Source organism: Dama dama, chromosome 30 (assembly GCF_033118175.1).
Source record: "Dama dama isolate Ldn47 chromosome 30, ASM3311817v1, whole genome shotgun sequence".
NCBI classification, from domain to species: Eukaryota; Metazoa; Chordata; class Mammalia; order Artiodactyla; family Cervidae; genus Dama; species Dama dama.
Genome location: NC_083710.1, coordinates 75,234,899 through 75,262,709, shown reverse-complemented (window position 1 = coordinate 75,262,709; position 27,811 = coordinate 75,234,899). Strand labels below are relative to the sequence as shown.

General features: G+C 39.8%; 1 protein-coding gene across 10 annotated transcripts in view; it reads left to right on the top strand.

The window, feature by feature from the left end:
- Positions 1 to 27,811, top strand: part of LOC133049410 (ATP-binding cassette sub-family C member 4-like) — a 154,356-nt gene that overhangs the window by 10,260 nt on the left and 116,285 nt on the right. For 7 of the 10 annotated variants that reach the window (XR_009691310.1, XR_009691311.1, XM_061133393.1 and 4 more), the window contains exons 4-9: positions 4,289 to 4,393; positions 7,627 to 7,851; positions 12,574 to 12,663; positions 14,121 to 14,284; positions 15,511 to 15,636; positions 17,242 to 17,491. Coding sequence is in view for 8 of the 10 variants with exons in the window: in XM_061133393.1 (XP_060989376.1) it covers positions 4,289 to 4,393; positions 7,627 to 7,851; positions 12,574 to 12,663; positions 14,121 to 14,284; positions 15,511 to 15,636; positions 17,242 to 17,491 (960 nt within the window). In the remaining 2 variants the exon portion in view is untranslated. Of the gene's footprint in view, positions 1 to 4,288; positions 4,394 to 7,127; positions 7,185 to 7,626; positions 7,852 to 12,573; positions 12,664 to 14,120; positions 14,285 to 15,510; positions 15,637 to 17,241; positions 17,492 to 27,811 lie in introns of those variants that run through there. The other 3 variants (XM_061133396.1, XM_061133395.1, XM_061133397.1) reach the window with 2 other exon arrangements.

The following is a 27,811-nucleotide window of genomic DNA, read 5'->3' as shown; positions in this document are numbered from 1 at the left end:
TGTACCTCTTAAGTTCCCTTACCTATTTTACTTGTTTCCTCCACCCCCCTCAATCCATTTTCTTTATGTTGTCAGGGAAGTAGAGACTGTTTTTAAAAGATTGCATTCATAATGGTTAAAAATGTTAGCTATCTGCTTAGAAGACAAACTTTAATTACATTCTAGAAAATTTAGCTTTACTCATGACTTTTCTCAAGAGTTCTTATTCCACTGTGATGCCTGTGAGCAGCAATGAATTTTCCAAGCCTTTTGTGAAACTAGCCTCTGCCATTAAGAATAGAGTAAATCTCTTACCAGGACTTCTAATAATAAAAGTGATGAAAAACCCTTGTTTTTATGGTGGTTTCAGAGCAGTCTGAGCCGTTGTAGCTCGTTTAGTTGTCCCAGGATTCCTCCGAGGGAGGCAAGGAGGGTATTTTCACAGATAAAGACCCAGAGGCCCAGGAGGACACATGATGGGCTTAGGGTCATGTGACTTGCAGGTGGCCGACCTGGTTTCTGAAGCGCAGTGTTCTGACTCCTAGACCTGTGTTCTCTGTGTTATGTCCTCTCCTCCCACAGCCTCCACTGAGGCTCAGAGCCAAGAGGAGCTGTTTTTCTAGCAACAGCTCTGGCCCCTCTGTCAACTGCTTTCTATAGTGTTTTTTTGTATTGTTTTTAATTTCCTGTAGATTTTTAAGAATATTTCAAAAATACAAAAATAGAATGAAAGGTAACACAATGTGTCACTCCAGAATAGGGCTCTCTGGCAGAAAGATTGTTGCGAGTTGATTCTGTTTTTGAGAGATAGACACAGGAGAAACTCTGAAGCAGAATAGAAGTTATTCTTCTGAGGGACATTTACACTGATAAAGGAAGTCTCCATTTGTAAAGGTGTCTCTGTCTCTGTACCAGAAAAAGAAGGATGGTTCTAAATCACAGCAGAGTCCTGTTGAAGGACAGTCTTCAAGAAGGATGAAATCTGCATAACACACCCAACCCTACTGTAGTTGAAGCTGCTTTTCCTGTTAACCTCTCATAGGTGCCCCCTCAGCATTCCTTCTGTCTTTAACCGGAGATGCATTTAAGGTGGTGACTTGGGCATCTCAGGGAGTTATTCAGTTCTTCTTGATATTTCGCATGCGTGTCAGAAATATACATGTTAATAAACTTCTGTTTGATTTTCTCTTGTTATTCTGTCATTTATTACAGGGATCCTCAGCTAACAACTCAGAAGGGTAAAGGGAAATAAGCCCCTATGTCACCCTAAGTCAGCTTCAATAATTGCCATAATGAGCAGTCTTGATTCATCTGAAACTCACCCTCACTTCCCAAGATTATTTTAAAGCAGTTTCAAGACATCATACCATTTTTATCCATAAATATTTTAGTATGTATCTTTAAAAGATGTGGAATCTCCCCCCACTAAACATATTTAGCATAATTATTCTTCTTCATAAATATTAACTTTAATATCATAAATATCTAGCCAGTGCTCACAGTTGTCTTTTTCCCCTCTTCTGTTGGAAGCAGTGTTAAATACGGTATATTTGGCTGACATAGGTTATACAGATTGCTTTTCTGTTCCCCTCCACCCTGTGCCTCTGGGTTGTTTGTCCTGTAGAGATTCCCACAGCCTGGATTTGGTTGATCGCATCTCCCCCTGTGTCAATTCACATGTTCCTCTGGCACCTTAGGTTGGTGTTTAGGTCTAGAAGTTTGATGTAGCTCATTTGGATTTTCTTCACCCCTTTCATCTATGTAGGAGGTAGGGTTGTATATATCCCTTATAATGTACATAACATCTTTTGTGTGTGTGTGTGTGTGTGTGTGTGTGTGTGTGTGTCTGTGATGTTGGAGCTATTCATGATCCTTGCTCAAGGTCCATTAATTTATTAACAGTTGAAAAATGGAGATGTTTTAAGCTCTTTGGTTAACACTGAACTATAGTATTTATAGGGAGAGTAGGGGAAAATAATTTCTTCAGTTTTTAAAACCTGTTTTCAAAATGATGACTTGATTCTCCTCTAGTGAGGAGAGGGGCTAGTGAGTTTTTACTGCTGTTTGTTTGGTTTTGTGAATGTCAGTTTGAGCTCATGGATTTCAGCATTTCTGATCTGCTTCAGTCCATTTCATTTGTCATGCATGTGCCAACCTTTGGCCATATTTGGGCAGTGGGAGTATATTCAGGTTGGGTCCTAAGTCTTTTGCAAATACTCTAGAAGTCTTGGCTAGTTTTTTTTTTTTTTTTATGTCTTTTGTTTTGTTTTTTTGCTTTCTGGTGTGACAGGATGTTTCTAGTTCATTTTGTACAGCATTTGCTCAGCCCTGAATCATGCATTTCACCAAGCAGCCCTGTCTTCTTTTAGTGTGAAATAGTATTTAAAGACTATAGTCTGGGTGCTAGAGGAGCTTATTGCTCTTGGTTATTGTTTCTTGGCTTTTTTCATTAGACCAAGTTAGAATACATTTTTTAAGGTAAACAAATATGTTTACATGGGTGTTTCCAATCCAAGTCAGATGCAGGACACTAGTGTTTTTACTTCATCTTATTGTGCTTACATCTGCATCTCTTTTCTCCCGTCATCTATTCTCTTTGTCCCATGTCTAAGCCCAATTCTCATTGATATCAACATAATTATTCATTTGTTTTATCTTATAATGTGACTTCTGAAAACATTATAAGATTTATCTTTTTTCAGTTCATATTGTCTTCATGTGGGTATATGACACGGAGAATGTGTTTTCAAATTGTTTTGTTTAAAATCACTTTTGATAGTTCTATTTTGTATGGCTCTGTGAACCAACAGGATGGGTAGATATTTAGGTACTTTTATTTAAATTTACTTTAAAATTTTAGGAATTGCTTTTTAAAAAATTAGTTCTTTTATGATTATAATTCTGTATAATGTTTTCATGATTCCAAAATCAAGACAAGGCTACTTTTAAAGAAGGCTGATATCCTTGTTAGCTCTATTCCAATTCTCCTTCTCCTTTTTAGGGATAACTTTCCAGGCTAGTTTTGACTCATCTTTTTATTAATGTTTTTTAAATATAGTTTTATCTAAAATTTTACTTTTCCTATTGTGAAGAATGAAAATTTTCAATTTCAATACTGTAATCTCTGGACTTGGGTTTATAAGGATTTTTCTGGAAGCATGAGATGTGCCATGGAACTCTGATTAAAACTCTTTGTGGTCGTTGTAATTCCTTCTGAGCAGGTCTCTAGCCATTCCAGGCTCAGATGCCAAGACAGTGCAAAAGTGGAGTTTAGCAGATGCTTACATGGGGTTAGTTTCTGCATCCAGAATCTTCCAGGGAGAGGAATCTTCAGGCTTCATCCCTAATCACTTGAGCCTAAACCAGTTTCTGGAGGCTGGGCCTTGGGCTTCAGAGTGTCCTTATCCCCACCCAGGTGATGCTAAGGTGCAGTCAGGATGAAGACCACCATGTAAAAGATGAGTGAAGGCTAGGATATCTAGAATGCTGGTGGTTATGATTCCCAGATTCACTGTTTTTCCTCCTCATCTCTGAATTTTTCTCAACTTCACTTTAGAACTCCCCCAGTTCTAAAGATTAACTGCCTGTTCATTTTTTTTTTTTTCCTACAAGCTCACTCTTTTCTGCTTATATGTTTCACTCAAGTGTTGTTCTTTGTTAGCTTGTTTCTATTTTTGTGTGTTTTTTTTTTTTTTTCATGAATGAGATATGGGGAAATTGAGTGAGAAATGTTTCAAGTACCTTAGCTTCGAGGAGGAATTCTATCCACTGCAGAAGTTCTAGTTTCTAACCTAACCCTGCAAGAAGTTATCCTAAGAAGCAAACGGTGGGACCCAATATCAGGTGCTTTCAGGAGGCTGAATACCAAGGACTCTATCAAGAAATGTCTACCACGAGCTTCCCTGGCAGTCTGGTGGCTAAGACTCCATGCCCCAAGTGCAGATGCGAGGGTTTTTGATCCCTGGTCAGGGAAATAAGATTCTGCATGCCATAGAATGTGGCCAAAATAAAAAGTCTGCCTCAGAGACTCAGACTCTCAGAGAATCCAAATAATGGATGTTATAGTATTAAATTCTGCTCTTTTAAAGAACGTTTATGATTTCAGAGTTGTGAAGAATTCTTGTGAAAGAATAACTATATTCTCAATTGGTTTGTGGAAAGAATATACATGTGGTCATAGATTTATATCAAAGAGGAAGGGTTTAAGGGGACAGTGTTTGACCTTGTTTCTGCTTATCAAGAAAGTTTTAATTTGATTAGCTTTATGATTGATAATGAACATTTTCTCAGTTGTTTTATTTCTTATCAGTCGAAGGTGAGAATCGGGAATGTGCAGATGAGAGAATTCCTTGCTGGTGTCTGCCCGCACCTGTGTACACATGTAGGGTCGGCTCCCGGGAATGGCTGCCACCAGGTCTGTGTCCCCAGGGTGAGCCACAGCCACTCCTTGCCTCCCTGAGAGACTCTCCAAGGCAAGCAGAGTCTTCTGATATTTGGTCTATCCTTGGGGTTCACACCACTGTTTCATTTGGAGTTAATACTTGAACTAGAGCATTGAGCATATGCAGCAGTTAATCTTCTGGTAGCTGGAAAGTCTTTTGCTGGTTTGCCTCAGCCAGTTTTACCAAATGTCAGAAATGGAAACACTCACAGATTAAAAATGCTGCTGCCAGCTATCCTGCTAAATGACTCTTCATCTCTAACCTTTCCTTGTGTGTGGAGGGGATGGATTTACTCAGTCTACCTTTGATGGCCTCAGTCACTTCTGCCCTGTGTGTTCTGGAAGCTTTGAAGAATCATATTTAATATGTGTTTTCTTACTCTGTATATGTACTTGGGGTTTTGTTTTCACAATTTTGTGCTATTCACTATTTTGCTTTCTATTTTTTCTTTTTGAGAGACATTATTGGAAAATTGTTTTTTACTTCCTATTATTTTTTATATGGAGCATAATATCAATTTTCTATTTTCCATAGTTGCAACTTATGCCAGAGTGGAAATTCCTTGTATGTCATACTTTTCATAAGTGCTCTGAGTTGCCATGACTGCTCCTTGCTGGAGGCAAAGTTGTACATGTGTGCTCAGTCACTCAGTTGTGTATGACTTTGTGACCCTGTGGACTGTAGCCCACCAAGCTCCTCTGTCTATGGGATTATCCTGGCAAGAATCCTGGAGTGGGTTGTCATTTCCTCCTCCAGATGATCTTCTCAACTCAGGGATCAAACCTGCATTTGCTGTGACTCCTGTATTGAGATGGATCCTTACCATTGAGTCATCAGAGGAAGTCCCAAAATAGTGCTTAAAAATAATAAATGACTCTCTTCCAAAACTGCATCAGTAACACTTCATGTTAGAAATCCTTTGTTATCTTTTTGAAAGATAACAAATTTTCTATTCCAATTAAAGTGTAATCATTATCGAGAATAAAAAGAATTGACAGATGAGTAGAAGATATGAGCCATGAACTGGCATTATACCTTAATGGGGCTATTTCTTCAACTGGTTTTTTTTTTTTTTTTGGCTGTACCAGGTCTTAGTTGGTGCATGTGGGATCTAGTTCTCTGACCAGGGATCGAACCAAGGTCCCCTACATTGGGAGTGTGGAGTCTTAGCTAAAGGACCACCAAGGAAGTCCCTCAACTGGGTTATTAAATGTTGTTTCTCAGCAAAAAACTCCAGATATACTTAGGCAGTAATGACCTGCCTTTATTTACACTCTTTATTGCTGGATTTGTTGCATTTATCCATACTGTGTTTGGTGAGTGACATTACTTTTATTTCTCCTGTAATCACAAGGATGTTAGCTCAAATGGAGACCTGAGTAACAGGCAACAGGGATTCCCAAAGAGAATCAAAAGTTTTAGGAAAGTTTGGGATGGCAGATATTATTGCTGGACTTCTGGTGGTTTGTGGCTACAGCACTGGACTGCCCTTGGCTATACCTGGGCTGGGACTGCCCGTGTGTACAGTTTGATGTTCTTGCTTCTCTGTGTGACCTCCACATTTCCATCTCAGGAAACTATAAAACAGTGTGTTTGACAATCCATTTTATGAGGGAGAGAGCTCTTCCATGAGCTCTCTATGCCTCTTGGGATGAGTGACAAGACATGGTGAAATATATCAGAACTGATTATTTTACTCAGGTCTGATGATCTTACTTACACTTCTTCAACTAAATAGTGTTTCCTTTATCCTCTATATTAGATGAAGATTTCCATGACTTCATGGAGGGAGAGGGAGTTGGTGCAGCCTGTGAATGTGTGTGTGTGTGCATGTGTGTAAAACAAGACAGGAATGTTAAGATTTAATGAGACCCCCATATGAGGAATGGGGACACCTTTTGATAAATATCCTGATCAGGCACTGGTTGGCTGAGCAGGAAATGCTTAGTTTTTTTGTGTGTTTGATGTTATGGATTCTCCTTCCCTCCTCTTGTGTGTGTGTTCCTCAGCTTCAGAAAGACAGAAGAGAGCTATCAAAGCAAACCTGTCAGGTAAGCAAAGCTTACCCTGTCTGTGTTAATAAGGCGGGGTTGCCAAAAAAGCAAAAGCCCTGTTCCTGAAAGACTTCGAAACTTTTGGCATTTTGTCTTTTGAGAAGTCTGTGGAGGAAATGATGTTGAGGGTCAAGGTGTTTACTTTTGGTGACTTGGATTCATTGAGTGTTTGGTTTTCCTTGATGGTGGAGAAGGAAGGGGACCTGGGGAGAAAGGGACCTTCATGGAGTGACTAGAGGGAGGGAGTAAGTTGTGGGACGAAGCGGCTATTTGACAGGTTGCTGTTTCTTTGCCTTTTTCTTTGGGAAAGAAGCTTGCTTTCCCTAAGTCTTACTCAGAGTGGAAGCCTCAGTGCACCCTGAGTCAATTGGTTTAGCCTTAGGGAAGAGATGATTTAGAACATTTTTTCCAAACCACCAACTTCAGTGGATGGTGGATGGAAAACTATGGAAGACATAATTTTTTAGTTTGGCCTCCACCATGTTTAAGTTTTTACTCCAAGGAACATTCCAACTTCTAGAGGGTAGAGGCATAGTGAGGCAGTGCTCTTGGGAGCTGAGAGCCTGCAGAGCTGCCAAGCCTGGTTTCTTTGTGTACTGCAACCGAAGCTGGTTTCCTTTCTCTTGATCTACAGACATATGGAGTTTGGGATGGAAAAGAGTGGATGTGTTTGTGCCAGTGTCTCAGTTCATAAAGATTCCCAAAGAAGGTAACAAAAGCGTATCTCCCATATGTGAACCAGGTTGACTTTCCATTGGTCTGGGACATTAAGAATACAGGGGACAGGGGCAGGCTGCCAGTAGGCTTGTTCATATGGAAGCAGATTTCTTATTCTTCTTCTGCGAACTTTTTCCTTATTCATCTTAAGGCTCAGTTGGTATTGAGCCTGGTTGTGGTATTTACTGAGCACCCACAGTACACTAAGCATGATACTAAGGCTTTACTATTTTTTAATGTAAAATTTTGTCTTAAGGTTAAAACTATTGTCTACTTGTCTTATAGGAGATAGTGAATCTGCATAATTTTCTTTTAAATTAGCCATGAATGTAGCATTTTGTCAAAATGTATTTTTAGCATGCTAATGCTAAAAGTAAATCTTGCGTAAAGAAAAACTGACATTTCTAATTAAGGCTTTTTTTCTCTTCTTTCAGGAAGGCACGAGAGTAGTTCAACCCATATTTTTGGGGAAAATGGTTAGTTACGTTGAAAACTACGATCCCACCGATTCTGCTGCTTTGCATGAAGCCTACGGCTACGCAGCAGGGCTGAGCGCCTGCGTGCTCGTGTGGGCCGTTCTGCACCACTTGTACTTCTATCACATGCAGCGTGTGGGGATGAGGCTGAGAGTAGCCGTGTGCCATATGATCTACCGCAAGGTGAGTGTCCCTAGGTACCACAGTGTGCACCTCTCCTGAAGCATCAGAAATATTTTGGGAACATTCTGTGTAAATTAAAAATTTTGTGACTGGGATCATTTATACTTTGCTAGGGCTTCCAGATGATGGTTCAGTGTTAAAGAATCTGCCTGCCAATGCAGGAGACACAGGTTCAATCCCTGGGTCTGGAAGATCCCCTGGAGAAGGAAATGGCAACCCACTCCAGTATTCTTGCCTGGAGAATTCCCTGGAGCCTGGCAGGCTACAGTCCACAGGGCCGCAAAGAGTTGGACATGACTGAGTGACTGAACAGAAACAGAGAAGCTTATTTGCATCAAGCCAAGTTTATTGTTCTTTAAGAAAACTTTATAAATATATAATAAAAAATTTTCTATTGAGGTCAGGTCAAGACTGCCTTTGATGACTTTTAGTCATAGGCTGTTGCACAATATCTACTAAATTTGTAACAAAATCTAATTAAAAAATTTGTACCAAAAGTATCACACTGATTTTCATTGATTTTCAGTGTTTTCATGCCAAAGTAGTATTGATGAAAATTTTGTTGTTGTTATTGTTCATTAAAACCTTCATTTATATCAAAGTTGTATCTGAAAGTGAACTTCAGTGATTGGATTAAATCTAGGAGATATAATTTATAAAATTTAATATGAATTTAATTTATAAAATTAAATCTAGGAGAAAAGAATGTGTTTGAGATAGGTAATGATTATATTTTTATATGGCCCATTTATTCATATTCAGTAAAACTGTGTTAACTAAAGAAAAATATAAATAGAATCTATGCCATATACAGACTCACTCACTATATTCTATGATTATGATTGTTTTAATGGTATTAAAGAAAATAGTTGGATATTTGGGATAAAACTTGAAATTTTCCATTGTCCCTAGCAATTTTGGAGAGAATTTGTGGCTGTTCATTCAAATTATTTTCATAATTAAATATTGACTTTTTGTCTTTAGCATGCATTATAGTAGTTTTAATAAGACCTGATTTGATGTGTTCAGTGATTTTCTATTGAGAAATGCCATAGAATTATTTCACAGTTTATTCCAGTCTTAGCTAATATAAAAAGAGTAAGGATTTCAGGTGTCTTTACAAAGAAATTGCCAAACAGATGCACTATGTCAGGAGCTAAAGACTCCATATAAATTTGTTCCTGGGTATCTTGTTGCTCTGCATTGTTTGGTTTTTTTCAAATCCTTACTTTACCGTATTGTATACTTGAAAGTTGCTGAGAGAGTGGATCTTAGTGATCTCACCTCACATATACAAAATGATAACTACATGAGATGATGAATATGGTCATTGGTTTTACTACAGAAATCATTTCCCAATCTGTATTTTTAACAAAACATCATGTTGCACACCTTAAATATATATAATTTTTATTAAAAAAATCCTTATTGAAAACTAAACCAAACAAGTTAAATCAAAATTATTGTTTCTTTTACCTGGTTGCTACTTATCTAGAGGTTCTATTTCTTAGGAATGCTTTTCTTTGCAAAATGTAAGGTGTCTTCTCATCTTTCCTTGAGCAGAGTCTTATTAATGTCAGGGCTGTGTGAATCCAGGGCCCTGACATCTCACAGTCTGTTTGGCTATTGCACGAGGTTTCCTCTTGGGTGATGCGGAAATGGCAGCGGTGCCCGTACATTCTAGTCAGGGGTCTTCCTTGTCCTCCATCGTCATCTTGTGTACGTGCGTGCTTGCTCAGTCGCTAAGTTGTGCTCTGTGACCCCATGAACTGTAGCCCGCCAGGCTCCCCTGTCCATGGACTTCTCCAGGCAAGGATATAAGAGTGCATTGCCATTTCCTCCGCCAGGAGAGGTAGATTTTTAACCACTGAGCCACCAGGGAAGCCCTATTCTCCTTCACAGTCCACCATTTAGCAGACAAATACTTAGATTTCCCCACAAATGATGTTTGTCTTCCTAGATCATGCTTAGCTCCATGAATATGCATGAAATTCACCAGAACTATACTTTGAAAGCCTTAAGTTAGGTGTGAGGTGATGGGTCAGTCAAAGCTTACTCTTCGCTGTATAGGTGAGCCATAGTCCACCTGTTTTTCTTCTGTCCAGCTAATACTTTGGAACATCACCTTTGGGAAATCTGATCTGACCTGGTACGTATGCTTGTATGAATGTAAATTTCTCCCAAAGGTGTTCATTTGCTGGCTTGATTATGCATGAAAGAACTGTCCCTGTATGAAGTCAGGAATTTTAAAGGTTAAACCATAGACTTAATCTGAAATTCAAGAAATGTGGGAAAGACAGATTACCTTGTGCCTAGCCTTGCATCTAGTGCATCCCTGGTAGCTCAGATGTTAAAGAATCTGCCTGCAATGAAGGAGACCTCGGTTCAATTCCTGGGTCAGAAAGATGCTCTGGAGAAGGAAATGGCAGTTCACTCCAGGATTCTTGCCTGGAGAGTCCCATGGACAAAGGAACCTGGTGGGCTACAGTCCACAGGGTTGCAAAGAGTCGGACATGACTGAAGTGACTTAGCACTAGGACCAGCCTTGCACCCAGAATCCTGCTGAGGTGTAGAAATAAGACACTTCTTTTTTGTAGGTTACAGGTGGGCTGATTCCTTGGGGCAAATCTGGTGCTACAGAGCAGCTCTGAACATTTGTGGTTCTTATTCAACTTCTAATCCTTGGTCCTAGGAAGAAATCACATTGGGTGTTAGAAATGGAATGGCTACTAAGCTCATGGTCGTAATTTGTCTGCACCATTGGTTCAAGGCTGGGGCACATCTCCAGGAGCTCTCTAAGGCTGCACATCTGCAGCTTCCTAAAATGCCCCATTCAGCATTTTAGTACTCTTTTCAGCTGAACTTAGAATGATCTTTTAGGAGGTATCATATGTAAAATGAATTGTCGTTTATTCACATTTCCACAGCTTTGGTAAAATTACTTTTGGCTTTTTATCATTGATTTTTTACATTGTGGCAAAATATACACAATATAACATTTAGTATCTTAACTCTTTTTAAGTACACTGTTTATTCACATCAAGTACTTTCACATTGCTTTGCAGCCGTCGCCACTGTCCATAGCCAGAACTTCCCACCCCTCACCCATCACCATTCTGCTTCTTCTCTCTCTGAATGTGACTACTCCAGGTGCTGTATATAAGTGGAATCACACAATGTTTGTCATTTTATGTCTAGCTTATGTCATGTAGCACAATGTCTTCAAGGTTCATCTATGTTGAAGCCGGTGCCAGAATTTAATTTCTTTTTAAGGCTGAATAATATCCCATTATAGGTCTATACAACATTGTTTGTATTCATTCATCTTTCAGTAGATTTTTGGTTTATTTACACCTTTGGCTATTGTGAACATTTGCACACAGGTGTGCAGAAAGACCAAGTTTGTGTGTTCAGTTCTTTTGAGTACATCTGCAAAAGTGGTCTTGCAGTACTAGATGCTTATTTTATGTTTACTTTTTTGAGGAACTGCTATACTATCTTCCATCACAGCTATTCTGCTTTACATTCACACTTGATTGCTGAGTTTCCTGTTTAACTCAAGGACTAGATGAGAAGTTTTTATGAACCATGACATTTTGTTTGGATCAGAGCCTCCACTTGGTGGTTTGTTGAAACAACTTGTGGTGTCTGTTCAGGTTCCTCAGCTTTCTAGGGCATTTTTCAGAGTTGTTTTTTATTTATTTTTTTGTGTGCTACCAAATAAAGTAACTGTGAAACACAGGATGTGTTTTTTAAATTCAGAAGACTGGTATTAAGAATAGCGGTTCCTCACAGGAATCGTGTTTTGAGCATTATACTCATTTCAGAATGAAAGGGAATGAAGATTCCCTTTAATACTCTTCAGAATGTAGATTCCATACTCTTTAGAATGAAGAAGTTAAACCAAAAGTGTTAAAATGACATCACCCACAGAATTAATGATCGATCCGGATTTATAGTCCAAGTCTCTTATTTCCTTAATGCAGTCTCTCTACTCCCATCTAATTTGCCTCAAAATTACTTTAGTTGACCCCTAAGTCTAAAAAGCTGAGCACTGAAAAATTGATGCTTTTGAACTGTGGTGTTGGAGAAGACTCTTGAGAGTCTCTTGGACTGCAAGGAGATCCAACCAGTCCATCCTAAAGGAGATCAGTCCTGGGTGTTCATTGGAAGGACTGATGCTGAAGCTGAAACTCCAATACTTTGCCACCTCATGCGAAGAGTTGACTCATTGGAAAAGACCCTGATGCTGGTAGGGATTGGGGGCAGGAGGAGAAGGGGACAACAGAAGATGAGATGGCTGGATGGCATCACCAACTTGATGGACATGAGTTTGGGTAAACTCTAGGAGTTAGTGATGGACAGGGAGGCCTGGCATGCTGCGATTCATGGGGTCACAGAGTCGGACATGACTGAGCGACTGAACTGAACTGAAGTCTAAATCTACACCCTTTACACTTCAGGCAGGTTCAAGTTCACTGAGGAACTGGGTGGTGGATTTGCTTCTACCCCCTCTCTTCCCTTTGCCGTCCTTGCTGGCAGGGCTGCCACCACATTAAGTTAAGGGCTGAAGAAGGGTCCCTAGATCCCCACTTTCAGTGGTCATCCTGCTCCTGCTGATACCACTCAGGACCCCAGAACACATGCTCCATTGTGTTATGTTCTAAGATGACTTGGTATCACCTTAGGAATCCAGTTCTCTGTCTCCCTCTCTCATTTCAGTCACTTCGCCTGAGTAGCTCGGCCATGGGGAAGACCACCACAGGCCAGATAGAAAACCTGCTGTCAAACGATGTGAACAGGTTTGACCAGGTAAGCTGCTCCTGAGGGATCCTCTTCCATGTCCCATCTTTCTCACTGGGTTCAGCTCATTGGGATGCCAGGTGCCAGCATTTAGTGTCAGCCAGGGCTCTGTTGAGGACTTAAGACAAGTATTCTCTTTATCTAACTCTCATTTCCTCTGTGTGCACCTTAGATGTAATAATGTGGGTTGTCCTGTAGATGAGGGATTTGTTTTTCTAGTAATAGACAGGCAGCAGTGTTCTTGCCCGGCTCAGTGAGTGTCCCTAGCAGTCCTCCTGGCATGGCCCTTCTTGGCACGTGGAGTCAGTGTTGCTGCCTGAACTGTCTCCCTCCTCCTGTGGCTGCTGAAGGCCTGGTGGGCAGGGGTTGTTCTTTCCACTGTGCCCTGTTCAGTGCCTGCTGCATAGGGAGCCTGCGAGGAATAATGCCAAGTGGGTGACGCTCAGCCAGACACAACCTACTCTCTTCTGTCCCCTCACACTCTTTTTTTCCCACTGACTTTATAAATAGATCACAGAATCCAGGGCCTTGTAGCTGTTGGTCAGATCTGTGTTGCACTAGACACTTCTCTTTCAGTTATTCATTCACCAAACATGAAGTAAGGCCGCTACTCAGTTTCAGAGTTGAATATGATTTAGTTTTTGCTGTGAAGAAACCACAGCCCATTAGGGAGGTAAGTAGACAAATAATTACTGGAGAGTGTGGTACTTACCATAATATAAGGTTTTCTTGGGTGCTAGAGTGAGATGGGGGCAGAATATAGAGTGCAGTGAGAGGTTGGGGATGCCCTGAGCTCATCTGTGGTGTAGACAAAATCAACATCTTCCTTCAGTGCTGCTGGTCGGGTTCTCCCTGGATGTCCCTGAAGCTAGCCCTGTGCTGCCAGGAACAGCATCATCTGGGGTGGATACAGGTTTCTGCTTTAGCAGGTTTAAAACCCACTGAGATATCCTTGTTTAGGTTCCTATCTGTTCTTTCAGAGCGGATTGTTTCTACGCTGTGTATTTACTGATTTTGATTGTATACAGTTCTAAGAAGGCTTTGTCTTTCTCTCTCTCTTTTTTTTTTTTTACTTATACACAATAGAATTTTATTTAACCTTAATAAGACACGAAAATCAGACCATCTATAATGTAGATCAGTCTTGAAGATATTATGCTGAGTGAAATGAGATGTTGAGAGTTACAGAGATTAATGGTGGTGGAGGTTGCACATAATGTGAATGTGTTAAATGCCATTGAACTGTATACTCAAAAATGGCTGAATCAGCAAACTTTGTATTACATAATCATCGTTTGGTATCCAAGGGGGAGTGCTTTGGGGACCCCTATAGGTACCAAAATCCACAAATGTTCAAATCCCTTATATAAAGTGATGTAATATTTGCGTATAACCTATGTACATCCTCCTGTATGTTTTATTTTATTTTATTTTATTTTTTTCCTTTTACGTCTTTCTCTTTTAAGGTAATGATGTTCCTGCACTATCTGTGGGTGGGGCCCCTGCAGGCTATTACAGTGACTGCCCTACTCTGGATGGAAATAGGAATGTCGTGTCTTGCTGGGATGGCGGTTCTCATTATTCTTCTGCTTTTGCAAAGCTGCTTTGGAAAGTTCTTTTCATCACTCCGGTAAGAGAAACACTGGTTTAAAAAATAGGTGATATGTGCTTGGTAATGTCCACAGTCTGCCAATGAAGTCGACCCTTCTGTTCAAAAACAAAACCAATGCCTTCTCTAGTCTCTTCATTGCATGGGTTGTAGAGCCTTCAGGCTTAGCCAGTGGAGGCTCCAGCCTTAAGCTGAAGGCTGATCTTTAAACAGAAAACGTGATGGCATTCACTGGCTCCTCCTGACACTGTACTTCAGTACTTAGAGAGTCCTTAAGAAGAATTTACCAATATCCAAGTTATTTAAACATTATTAAAAAGAGTAATAATTTTACAGGCCCATTTCTAGCTGCATTTATTTTTGTTAAGCTTGTTTTAGAGCCACTTTCAGGTGGTGTATTTATGTCTTGTTTTATTTCAACGTTTGTATTAAGTTATAGGCACCCCAAGGGCAAGGTTGACCTTAATTATGTCTTTATAAAGCCCCACACTCCCAGCAGCATATGTGATAGAACTGTGGCTGGTGGTGAAGGGCCTAATGGTGATGAGATAGACCTGAAGCAGGTCCCAGAAGGTTGGAGGTGGGTCATTGTCCAGGTTTTCAGGTGATTGAGATGGTGTGCTGATTGAAATACTTTTTCTTTGAGGTTTTTTGTTTTTTTTTTTTTTCCTTTTCTGGTGACTTTATGTGTGGTATTTTCATCTATTTAGAATTTCCTTCCCTGTCTTTGGTATGGAGAGATGTTCCTTATCTTTCAAGGCTCTGTTCCAATGCTACCAGATCTCTAAAGATTTTCTTGCTCTCTTTTCCCAGTGGAATTAACAGCCCCATCTTTTCAGCTCCCCAGAATTTTAATTTAATTTTTTAATTAATAATAATTTAATTTTAATTTTAATTCAGCTCCTATTTTTTTTACATCATAGACATTGTCTTCCTGTTACATCCCTTTCTGCCTTCTCTACCCAAGCACAACCTCCTTGGGAAGATGGTTTGTATCTGACTCATTTCAGGTCTTCCTTAGCTGATATGGCAAGTTCTCCAAGTTGCTTCTTGAATTGGACTGAATGGTTGACTTCCTAATTTAAGTTTTTCTCAATCTGTACTTTGAGTAGGACTTGCCTGTGTGGTCAGCTCAAAAGAGCTGTAGAAAATAATTTGATCCCCGGTCCCTCCCTGTGTCCACTGTTGCTGCCACAGAAAGTTGGGCTGTGATCACTAAGGCTCATCTCTCATGTCTGTCCCCTCAGGAATAAGACCGCAGCTCTCACAGATGACAGGATCAGTACCATGAGTGAAGTTATAAGTGGCATCAAAACAATAAAAATGAATGCTTGGGAGAAGTCATTTATAGACCTTATTTCCAGATTGAGAAGGTAAGTTTTTTTTTTTTTTTTTTTTTTTAATATATCACGGTGTATGTTTGTACTGTTTTATTTCCTATTTTTACTAAATGGTTTAGAAGTCTTACCAAGTTTTCACATTCAGGTAAATTTAAATACAACCCCTCCATCCCCCCATATGTGGCAGGAGGGTTAAGGGAGATAGTAGAGATGTCATTTTAAGCTGCTCTTCCATTTACCATCTTCTTGAAATACATATGATTCTTACTTATACAGAAATGAAATTCCAAATACTTTTAATTCTGCAAATTCCAAATAAGTAATGACTCTAAGATATTAGTGTTTGAGATAATATTTAAACTAAAGCTATAATATATGTATAGCTAATATATTATATATAGCTATATTATAGCTAATATGTATAGCTTATAATATAGCATAAATGGGGAGATTATAGATTGAGTATACCTGTATTAGGCCAAACATTATAAATCAGTATTACTCATTCCAAACAGAGCCATGGAAATACTATTCCTTTGTCTTTGCTTTATGTTTGTAGATTTTAAAAAATGTTTCATTTAAATATCTGATGAGTGTTTATACTCGAGCACGGGTACTTAGAATTCCCTGGCAGTACCCTGTCACCTCTCACTTTGCATCTTTGGGGGGGCCCTGCCCTCTGCTGGAAATACACTCTCATCTTCCTTCTTCTCTGGTCTCTGCCAGTCCTAACTGACTCCTGCTCATCTTCTCAGGGTCCACATGTGTGTGACTTGTCCCATCTCTACTGCTTTGAGTTACATGACTCTGCTCTGTGCTCCTGTGGGGATGTGCTGGCTGCCTTTGTCTAATGTCTTGGTGTCTCACAAATTTTGTGTTTATTCTTTTTTAAAAATGTACACACACATCATACTACATCTTTTTTATTTCTTTATTCACTTATTTTTGGTTGTGCTGGGTCTTCATTGTTGCGCACAGGATTTCTTTAGTTGTGGTGGGCGGGGGCTACTTTTTCATTGCTGTACTTGGGCTTCTCATTGGGGTGGTTTCTCTAGTTCTGAAGCACAGGCTCTGGGTGCACAGGCTTCAGTAGCTGCAGTAGAGCACGGGCTCTAGAACTTGGTCTCAGTAGTTGTGGCGCACAGGCTTAGCTGCTCTGCAGCATGTGGAATCTTCTAGACCAGAGATTGAGCCCATGTCCGCTGCATTGGGAGGCCGATTCTTATCCACGGGACCATCAGGGAAGTCCCGGGGTTTATTATTCTTTTCCTCTCCAAGTTCATGAGGTCCTCGTGGGGGTGGGCATTTTTTTCTGTCATCAATGAGGAGCCCAGCACAGGACATGTAGTTGTGAATGTTTGTTGAGTGTATGTTCAAATCCTGTCAGATTGAGCCCAGTTTTTTAGAAGTATGACATTAAGGCTTCATTTAGTTGGAAAAGTGAAGTGGTGATAAAGTGCATAGTCCTTGGTTCGGAGTAGAGTCCCAGTTGTGCACTCAGTGTCTCCATGACATGATTGATGGTTTACCTTAATCTGTGTCCACTCCCTAAAAAGGGGCCACTCACAAAGGGCACTTGAATTCATGTGTTGGATGTCAATGGTTCTTGAAAATGCTTTTTCCTACTGTCCTTTCTAGGAAGGAAATTTCCAAGATTCTGAAAAGTTCCTACCTTAGAGGAATGAATTTAGCATCATTTTTCGCTGTCAGCAAAATTATGATTTTTGTCACCTTCATCACCAATGATCTCCTTGACAACCAGATCACAGCCAGCCAAGTGTTTGTAGTGGTGACACTGTTTGAGGCTCTGCGGTTTTCGAGTACCTTGTACTTCCCCATGGCTGTCGAGAAGATGTCAGAGGCCATTGTCAGCATCCAAAGAATCAAGGTTTGGGGACAAATAAATTTTTTCCATTGCAGGTGGATTCTTTGTAAATTGCCTCCTTTTTTGTGGTGTCACTGTGTTCCAGTTAGGCGAGATTTACCTCTCTGAGTGTCAAATCTGCCAGTCATTTCAAACTGTCTTACTTATTCCTGTCTCGTCTTAGGTAGAATGCATCACAAAGAACGTAGGATCCCTGCTCATTTAGGGGCAATAATATCAATAGCAGTGGCACAGGCTCTAAGTGCAGCGATGCCTGCAGGGCAATTAAAGTGACTAAAAGCAAGAGAAGGAAGGAAGCAGACTGCATCTCCTGTGCTGACTCAAATGAGATTTGTATGTGTGTGATGAGGTTTCTATACTATAAAAAAACTATTACCCATCAAACAGATCAGTCATACTGGGTCATTTCTGATTCCCTGAGTTTATCATTCTTATGGGACTTCTAGCAACACTGATAAGGGATGGTCCATGCAGCTTACAAAATTTCTTTTTCATAGCTTTCATGTCTTGAAATAAGACATTCAGGAATATCCTTGGACTGTAGTGATGTAATGAGTGACATGGTAATTTGTCCCAGATGGAAGCTTCATGTGTGTGTTGTGCAGCTGTGGTTTTATTATTGTTGATATTAGTCAAATTTTTCTTAAGGCCTTTAACTGATTGGCTGTGACCCACCTACATTATTGAGGATAATCTGCTCTATGCTTTACTGAGAGTCTACTTATTTAAGTGTCCATCTCATCTGAAAAATACTTTCACTGTAATACGTATTTGAACAAGTGTCTGGAGACTGTGGTTTACCTAAATTAACATAAAAGTAACCATCACACCCTCTTGAATCCCTATCTCCTCCTTTGAGCTCTTGGACGTGACTTTGTCCTCATTAAGCTAGGTGTAAATGGATTTCTTTCTCTCCCTAAGCTCCGGACTTACCTAAAGGGCAGATACAGTGCCTCTTTCATCTTTGTAGTCCTCTCAAATAGCAGATGCTCAGAAAGTATTTAACTGAAGAAAACTTCCAGCTTCATCATGTCTGGGCTCTTGCAAATGCCTAACTATTAAGTATGGTTGTAGTGGAAAAAGTAATAATTCTGATTCTTTGTTAGATTATGTGATACACTGAGAACTGTGACATGAAAGGGGTCCTGCAGAAGGTTTTCAGGGAATTGTACTCAAATATTTGGGTAGGGTTTTTTTATTCCTTTCCCACCAAAGTGCAATTGAACTGTGCAAGGCTTGACATGTCTTCCCATGTAGATGTGTGCAGTAATATTAAAATTATGACCTGGGGAGAACATTGGATTTTCTGGGGCTGACAAATTTTCTTTGTCAGGCTGCTTCACGTTGTGATGAAGGAAGCACTTGTGATCTGGGCAGAAAACCTAAAATTTCCCTTGTGTATACAAGATGTCTGGCAGGAAGTTAGTCTAGGAATTTAGAGATCTGTCAGCAGTAGCTATTTTCAGTGAAGATGGGACCAATGGCTGAGAATAAGAGTGGTGAGAAGAGTAGGTTTTATCGTGGGAAACTGCTTCCTGGTGAAGTGAAGTTGCTCAGTTGTGTCCGACTCTTTGCAACCCCATGGACTGTGGCCTACCAGGCTTCTCCATCCATGAGGTTTTCCAGGCAAGAGTACTGGAGTGGGTTGCCATTTCCTTCTCAGGGGATCTTCCTGACCCAGGGATCAAACCCAGGTCTCCTGCATTGCAGGCAGATGCTTTACCCTCTGAGTCACCAGGGAAGCCCTTGCTTCCTGGTAGGTTGAAGTAATTGGTGTAAGACTTTCATTTAGATATTAGATGCTTCTTCAGCCCATATAGTTTCTACAACCCTTTAAAATATTTAGTTGTCTAGTTCATCAGAATCACCTAGTTTAGTTCAGTTCAATTCAGTTGCTCAGTCATCTCCGACTCTTTGCAACCCCATCCGCAGCACGGCAGGCCTCACTATCCATCATGAACTCCCAAAGCCTACTCAAACTCATGTCCATTGAGTTGGTGATGCCATTCAACCATCTCATCCTCTGTTGTCCCCTTCTTCTCCTGCATTGATCTTACTCAGCATCAGGGTCTTTAAACGTACATGATCATACTTTGGAGTTTCTGATTCACCTGGATTTTTTATTTCTTTCCCACCAAAATTCAGTTAAACTGTCTGAGGCTTGAAATTTCTCCCCATGTAGATGTGTACAATAATATTAAAATTATTACCTGGGGAATACTTTGACTTTTCTGGGGCTGACAAGCTGCTTTCTTTGTCAAGCTGCTTTGTGTTCTGATGAAGGAAGCACTTTTGATTTGGGCAGAATCAAATGTGATTTAAATGGTCTAGTGATTTTCCCCACTTTCTTCAATTTAAGTCTGAAATTGGCAATAAGGAGTACATGATCTGAGCCACAGTCAGCTCCCAGTCTTGTTTTTGCTGACTGTATAGAGCTTCTCCATCTTTGGCTGCAAAGAATGTAATAAATCTGAGTTTGGTGCTGACCATCTGGTGATGTCCATGTGTAGAGTCTTCTCTTGTGTTGTTGGAAAAGGGTGTTTGCTATGACCAGTGTGTTCTCTTGGCAAAACTCTATTAGCCTTTGCCCTGCTTCATTCCGTACTCCAAGGCCAAATTTGCCTGTTACTCCAGGTGTTTCTTGATTCCTACTTTTGCATTCCAGTCCCCTATAATGAAAAGTACATCTTTTTTGGGTGTTAGTTCTAAAAGGTCTTGTAGGTCTTCATAGAACCATTCAACTTCAGCTTCTTCAGCATTACTCATTGGGGCATAGGCTTGAATTACCTATGATATTGAATGGTTTGCCTTGGAAACAAACAGAGATCATTCTGTCATTTTTGAGATTGCATCCAAGTACTGCATTTTGGACTCTTTTGTTGACCATCATGGCTACTCCATTTCTTCCAAGGGATTCCTGTCCACAGTAGTAGATATAATGGTCATCTGAGTTAAATTCACTCATTCCAGTCCATCTTAGTTCGCTGATTCCTAGAATGTTGACATTCACTCTTGCCATCTCCTGTTTGACCACTTCCAATTTGCCTTGATTCATGGACCTAACATTCCAGGTTCCTATGCAATATTGCCCTTTACAGCATCGGACCTTGCTTGTATCACCAGTCATATCCACAACCGGGTGTTGTTTTTGCTTTGGCTCCATCCATTCATTCTTTCTTTAGTTATTTCTCCACTGATCTCCAGTAAGAAATTGGGCACTTACCGACCTGGGGAGTTCATCTTTCTGTGTCCTATCTTTTTGCCTTTTCATACTGTTCATGGGGTTCTCAAGGCAAGAATACTAAAGTGGTTTGCCATTCCATTCTCCAGTGCACCACATTCTGTCAGAACTATGGACAGAGTTTCATGACATTGTACAGGAGACAGGGATCAAGACCATCCCCAAGAAAAAGAATTGCAAAAAAGCAAAATGGCTGTCTGAGGAGGACTTAAAAATAGCTGTGAAAAGAAGAGAAGCAAAAATCAAAGGAGAAAAGGAAAGACATACCCATTTGAATGCAGAGTTCCTAAGAATAGCAAGGAAAATAAGAAAGCCTTCCTCAGCGATCAATGCAAAGAAATAGAGGAAAACAATATAATAGGAAAGACCAGAGATCTCTTCAAGAAAATTAGAGATACCAAGGGAACATTTCATGCAAAGATGGGCTCAACATAGGACAGAAGTGGTATGGATCTAACAGAGACAGAGGATATTAAACGAGGTGGCAAAAATACACAGAAGAACTATACAAAAAAGATCTTCATGACCCAGATAATCATGATGGTGTGATCACTCACCTAGAGCCAGATATCCTGGAATGTGAAGTCAAGTGGGCCTTAGGAGGTATCACTATGAACAAAGCTAGTGGAGGTGATGGAATTCCAGTTGAGCTATTCAAATCGTAAGAGATGATACTGTGAAAGTGCTGCACTCTATATGTCAGTAAATTTGGAAAACTCAGCCGTGGCCACAGGATTGGAAAAGGTCAGTTTTCATTTCAATCCCAAAGAAAGACAATCCAAAAGAATAGTCAAACTACTGCACCATTGTACTCATCTCACACGCTAGTAAAGTAATGGTCAAAATTCTCCAAGCCAGGCTTCAGCAATATGTGAATCATGAACTTCCAGATGTTCAAGCTGGTTTTAGAAAAGGCAGAGGAACCAGAGATCAAACTCCCAACATTTGATGGACGATCAAAAAAGCAAGAGAGTTCCAGAAAAACATCTATTTCTGTTTTATTGACTATGCCAAAGCCTTCAACTGTGTGGATTACAATAAACTGTGGAAAATTATTCAAGAGATGGGAATATCAGACTACCTGACCTACCTCTTGAGAAGCCTGTATGCAGGTCAGGAAGCAATAGTTAGAACTGGACATGGAACAGCAGACTAGTTCCCAATAGGAAAAGGAGTACATCAAGGCTGTATATTGTCACTGTGCCTATTTAACTTATATGCAGACTACATCATGAGAAATGCTGGGCTGGATGAAGCACAAACAGGAATCAATATTGCTGGGCAAAATTTCAATAACCTCAGATGTGCAGATGACACCACCCTTATGGCAGAAAGTGAAGAAGAACTAAAGAGCCTCTTGATGCAAGTGAAAGAAGAGAGTGAAAAAGTTGGCTTAATGCTCAACATTCAGAAAACTAAGATCATGACATCCGGTCCCATCACTTCATGGCAAATAGATGGGAAGACAGTGGAAAGAGTGGCTGACTTTATTTATTTATCTTTTTCATTTATGTATATTAGTTGGAGGCTAATCACAATATTGTAGTGGCTTTTGCCACACATTGATATGAATCAACCATGGATTTACATGTGTTCCCCATCCTGAACCCCCCCCCCCTCCCACCTCTCTCCCCACCCCATCCCTCTAGGTCATCCAGGTGCACCAGCTCTGAGTACTTGTCTCATGCATCAAACCTGGACTGGCGATCTGTTTCACAATTGATAACATACATGTTTCAATGCTATTCTCTCAGATCACCCCACCCTCGCCTTCTCCCACAGAGCCCAAATGTCTGTTCTATATATCTGTGTCTCTTTTTCTGTCCTGCATATAGGGTTATCGTTACCATCTTTCTAAATTCCATATATATGCGTTAGTATACTGTATTGGTGTTTTTCCTTCTGGCTTACTTCACTCTGTATAATGGGTTCCAGTTTCATCCACCTAATTAGAACTGATTCAAATGTATTCTTTTTAATGGCTGAGTAAATTTCCATGGTGTATATGTACCACAGCTTTCTTATCCATTCATCTTCTGGTGGGCATCTAGGTTGCTTCCATGTCCTGGCTATTATAAGCAGTGCTGCAATGAACATTGGGGTACATATGTCTTTTTCAGATCTGGTTTCCTCAGTGTGTATGCCCAGCAGGGGGATTGCTGGGTCATATGGCAGTTCTATTTCCAGTTTTTTAAAGAATCTCCACACTATTCTCCATAGTGGCTGTACTAGTTTGTATTCCCACCAACAGTGTAAAAGGGTTCCCTTTTCTCCACACCCTCTCCAGCATTTATTGCTTGTAGACTTGGATAGCAGCCATTCTGACTGGAATGAAATGGTATCTCATTGTGGTTTTGGTTTGCATTTCTCTGATAATGAGTGATGTTGAGCATCTTTTCATGTGTTTGTTAGCCATCTGTATGTCTTCTTTGGAGAAATGTCTGTTTAGTTCTTTGACCCATTTTTTGATTGGGTCATTTATTTTTCTGGAATTGAGCTGTAGGAGTTGCTTGTATATTTTTGAGATTAATCCTTTGTCTGTTGCTTCATTTGTTATTATTCTCTCCCATTCTGAGGGCTGTCTTCTCACCTTTCTTATAGTTTCCTTCGCTGTGAAAAAACTTTTAAGTTTAGTTAGGTACCATTTATTTATTTTTGCTTTTATTTCCAATATTCTGGGAGGTGGGTCATAGAGGATCTTGCTGTGATTTATGTCGGAGAGTATTTTGCCTATGTTCTCCTCTAGGAGTTTTATAGTTTCTAGTCTTACATTTAGATCTTTAATCCATTTTGAGTTTATTTTTGTGTATGGTGTTAGAAAGTGTTCTAGTTTCATTCTGTTTTTTATTTTATTTTTTTTTTATATTGTAGTGGTTTTTACAAGTGGTTGACCAGTTTTCCCAGCACAACTTGTTAAAGAGGTTATCTTTTCTCCATTGTATATTCTTGCCTCTTTTCTCAAAGATAAGGTGTCCATCAGTTCAGTTTAGTTCAGTTCAGTTGCTCAGTCGTGTCTGACTCTGTGGATTTGTCTCTGGGATTTCTATTTTGTTCCATTGATCTATATTTCTGTCTTTGTGCTAGTACCATACTATCTTGATGACTGTGGCTTTGTAGTATAGTCTGAAGTCAGGCAGGTTGATTCCTCCAGTTCCATTCTTCTTTCTCAAGATTGCTTTGGCTATTCGAGGTTTTTTGTATTTCCATACAAATTGTGAAATTATTTGTTCTATTTCTGTGAAAAATACCGTTGGTAGCTTGATAGGGATTGCATTGAATCTATAGATTGCTTTGGGTCGTATACTCACTTGTACAATATTGATTCTTCCAATCCATGAACATGGTATATTTCTCCATTTATTTGTGTCCTCTTTGATTTCTTTCATCAGTGTTTTATAGTTTTCTATGTATAGGTCTTTTGTTTCTTTAGGTAGATATATTCCTAAGTATTTTATTCTTTTTGTTGCAATGGTGAATGGTATTGTTTCCTTAATTTCTCTTTCTGTTTTCTCATTGTTAGTGTATAGGAATGCAACGAATTTCTATGTGTTAATTTTATATCCTGCAACTTTACTATATTCATTGATTAGCTCTAGTAATTTTCTGGTAGAGTCTTTAGGGTTTTCCATGTAGAGGATCATGTCATCTACAAACAGTGAGAATTTTACTTCTTCTTTTTCTATATGGATTCCTTTTATTTCTTTTTCTGCTCTGATTGTTGTGGCCAAAACTTCCAAAACTATGTTGAATAGTAGTGGTGAGAGTGGGCACACTTGCCTTATTCCTGACTTTAGGGGAAATGCTTTCAATTTTTCATCATTGAGGATAATGTTTGCTGTGGGTTTGTCATATATAGCTTTTATTATGTTGAGGTATGTTCCTTCTATTCCTGCTTTCTGGAGAGTTTTTATCATAAATGGATGTTGAATTTTGTCAAAGGCTTTTCCTGCATCTATTGAGATAATCATATGGTTTTTATCTTTCAGTTTGTTAATGTGGTGTTGCTTGTATATTTTTGATTGATTTGCAGGTATTAAAGAATCCTTGCATCTATGTTCATCTCATGTATTGGCCTGTAGTTTTCTCTTTTTTTGTGGCATCTTTGTCTGGTTTTGGTATTAGGGTGATGATGGTCTCATAGAATGAGTTTGGAAGTTTACCTTCTTCTGCAATTTTCTGGAAGTGTTTGAGTAACATAGGTGTTAGCTCTTCTCTAAATTTTTGGTAGAATTCAGCTCTGAAGCCATCTGGTCCCGGGCTTTTGTTTGCTGGAAGATTTCTGATTACACTTTCAATTTCCATGCTTGTGATGGGTCTGTTAAGATCTTCTATTTCTTCCTGGTTCAGTTTTGGAAAGTTATACTTTTCTAAGAATTTGTCCATTTCTTTCAAGTTGTCCATTTTATTGCCATATAGCTGCTGGTAGTAGTCTCTTATGATTCTTTGTATTTCTGTGTTGTCATGATCTCTCCATTTTCATTTCTACTTTTGTTGATTTGATTCTTCTCCCTTTGTTTCTTGATGAGTCTGGCTAACGGTTTGTCAGTTTTATTTATCTTCTCAAAATACCAGCTTTTAGCTTTGTTGATTTTTGCTATGGTCTCTTTGTTTCTTTTTGCATTTATTTCTGCCCTAAGTTTTAACATTTCTTTCCTTCTACTAACCCTGGGGTTCTTCATTTCTTCCTTCTCTAGTTGCTTTAGTTGTAGAGTTGGGTTATTTATTTGACTTTTTTCTTGTTTCTTGAGGTAAGCCTGTATTGCTATGAACCTTCCACTTAGCACTGCTTTCAGAGTGTCCCATACGTTTTAGGTTGTTTTGCTTTCATTTTCATTCATTTCTATGCATATTTTGATTTCTTTTTTTTATTTCTTCTATGATTTGTTGGTTATTCAGAAGTATGTTATTTAGCCTCCATATGTTGGAATTTTTAATGGGTTTTTCTCTGTAATTGAGATCTAATCTTACTGCATTGTGGTCAGAAAAGATGACTGGAATGATTTCAGTTTTTTTGAATTTACCAAGGCTAGATTTATGGCCCAGGATGTGATCTATTCTGGAGAAGGTTCTGTGTGTACTTGAGAAAAAGGTGAAATTGATTGTTTTGGGGTGAAATGTCCTATAGATATCAGTTAGGTCTAGCTGGTCCATTGTGTCATTTAAACTTTGTATTTCCTTGTTAATTTTCTGTTTAGTTGATCTATCCATAGATGTGAGTGGGGTATTAAAGTCTCCGACTATTATTATGTTATTGTTAATTTCCCCTTTCATACTGAACTGAACTGAACTGAAAAGTGATTTTCGCTGGAGCCCAAAATATCAATATCTTTAGTAAATGTCCCTGTGTACCTGAAAATAGGCCACATTTGGGAAATATTGCCTTAGTTGTAGAAGAAAGCAAACAAAGCAAAAATGTACTTTAACAAATATAAAAAACAATAGGATTGATAGATCTTGTTATGACTAAAATTGGTTGAGAAGAAAAACCTTTCTTGTTTTCGGCTACACTTTTGGGTTCAAATTTGAATTTATTCATCCAGTCCCTTACTCCACAAAGTAACTGAATGTCTACCTGAAGCCTGGCAGAGGCTAGATCTGTGTGTACAATGGCAGGAGAGAATTCCTTCCTTCTTGGAATTTATGTCTCATCAAGTGCATGATTAATAAAGAATCAAATAGTGAAATTCACTGTGGACTTGTGTTTGTGTGTCATTAGTCCTTGGAAGCAAAGTTCTGAGGTGCCATGAGGTGCTTTGGCAAAGTCACTGGTGTAGATTTTAAAGTGATGCCTCCTGGTAAGGCTGAAGAAGTTACCCAGAGAATTCTGTGTCGGGCTGGGGGAGGTGGGAGGCTGATGCTTCTCACTTTCCTGGGGGTGTGATGCAACACAGGTTTTTAGTGCACAAGATGGGGATCTGTGCTTTTGAGGAACCAAGAATGTCTGAGGCTGCAGAGTAGAGAGCTGGAGGCCTGAGCAGTGGGCTGTACTGGACTCTACAGTTGGCATCAATGTTTTTATCATCTCAGAGGTCAGCCTGGCTGCAACCTGGGAATGGGGCAGGGAGGTGGGGTGAGAACCCTGAGCAGAGGCGGGGAGATGATGTGTCAGGAGGTTAATGCCATATGTGGCCCAGGGATGAGATGATGTGGTTAGGTTTAGGGTGAAATAGAGAGACTTGGCCAGCTTTGAGAGATACTCGGGGCACATCTTGAGTTGGGTATTGAGGGTAGGAAAGGTGGATCTCAGGCTGCTTCACATTTGGGGGCTAAAAGATCACCTGGATTCACTCAAATAATGAATACTAGAGGAGAACCAAACTTGTAGAGGAGAGCATGAACTTGGTTTTGAATTCTGAAATGCTTAGAAATATCTAAATGTTTGCTATAAGACCTACTTCACTGACTATCCTTGGCCCAATTCAGCTTCCTATCCTGTTCAGTTCAGTTCAGTTGCTTAGTTGTGTCTGACTCTTTGCAACTCCATGGACTGCAGCACGCCAGGCTTCCCTGTCCATCACCAACTTCTGAAGCTTGCTCAAACTCATGTTCATTGAGTCGGTGATACCATCCAACCATCTCATCCTCTGTCGTCTCCTTCTCCTCCTGCCTTCAATCTTTCCCAGCATCAGGGTCTTTTCAAATGAGTCAGTTCTTCACATCAGGTGGCCAAAGTATTGGAGTTTCAGCTTCAGTATCAGTCCTTCCAATGAATATTCAGGACTGATTTCCTCTAGGATTGACTGGTTGGTTCTCCTTGCAGTCCAAGGGCCCCTCAAGAGTCTTGTCCAACACCAAAGTTCAAAAGCATCATTTCTTCAGCACTCAGCTTTCTCTATAGCCCAACTCTCACATCCATACATGACTACTGGAAAAACCATAGGTTTGACTAGACGGACCTTTGTTGGCAAAGTAGTGTCTCTGCTCTTTAATGTGCTGTCTAGGTTGGTCATAGCTTTTCTTCCAAGGAGCAAGTGTCTTTTAATTTCATGGCTGCAGTCACCATCTGCAGTGATTTTGGAGCCCAAGAAAATAAAGTCTGTCACTGTTTCCATTGTTTCCCCAAATATTTGCCATGACCTGAT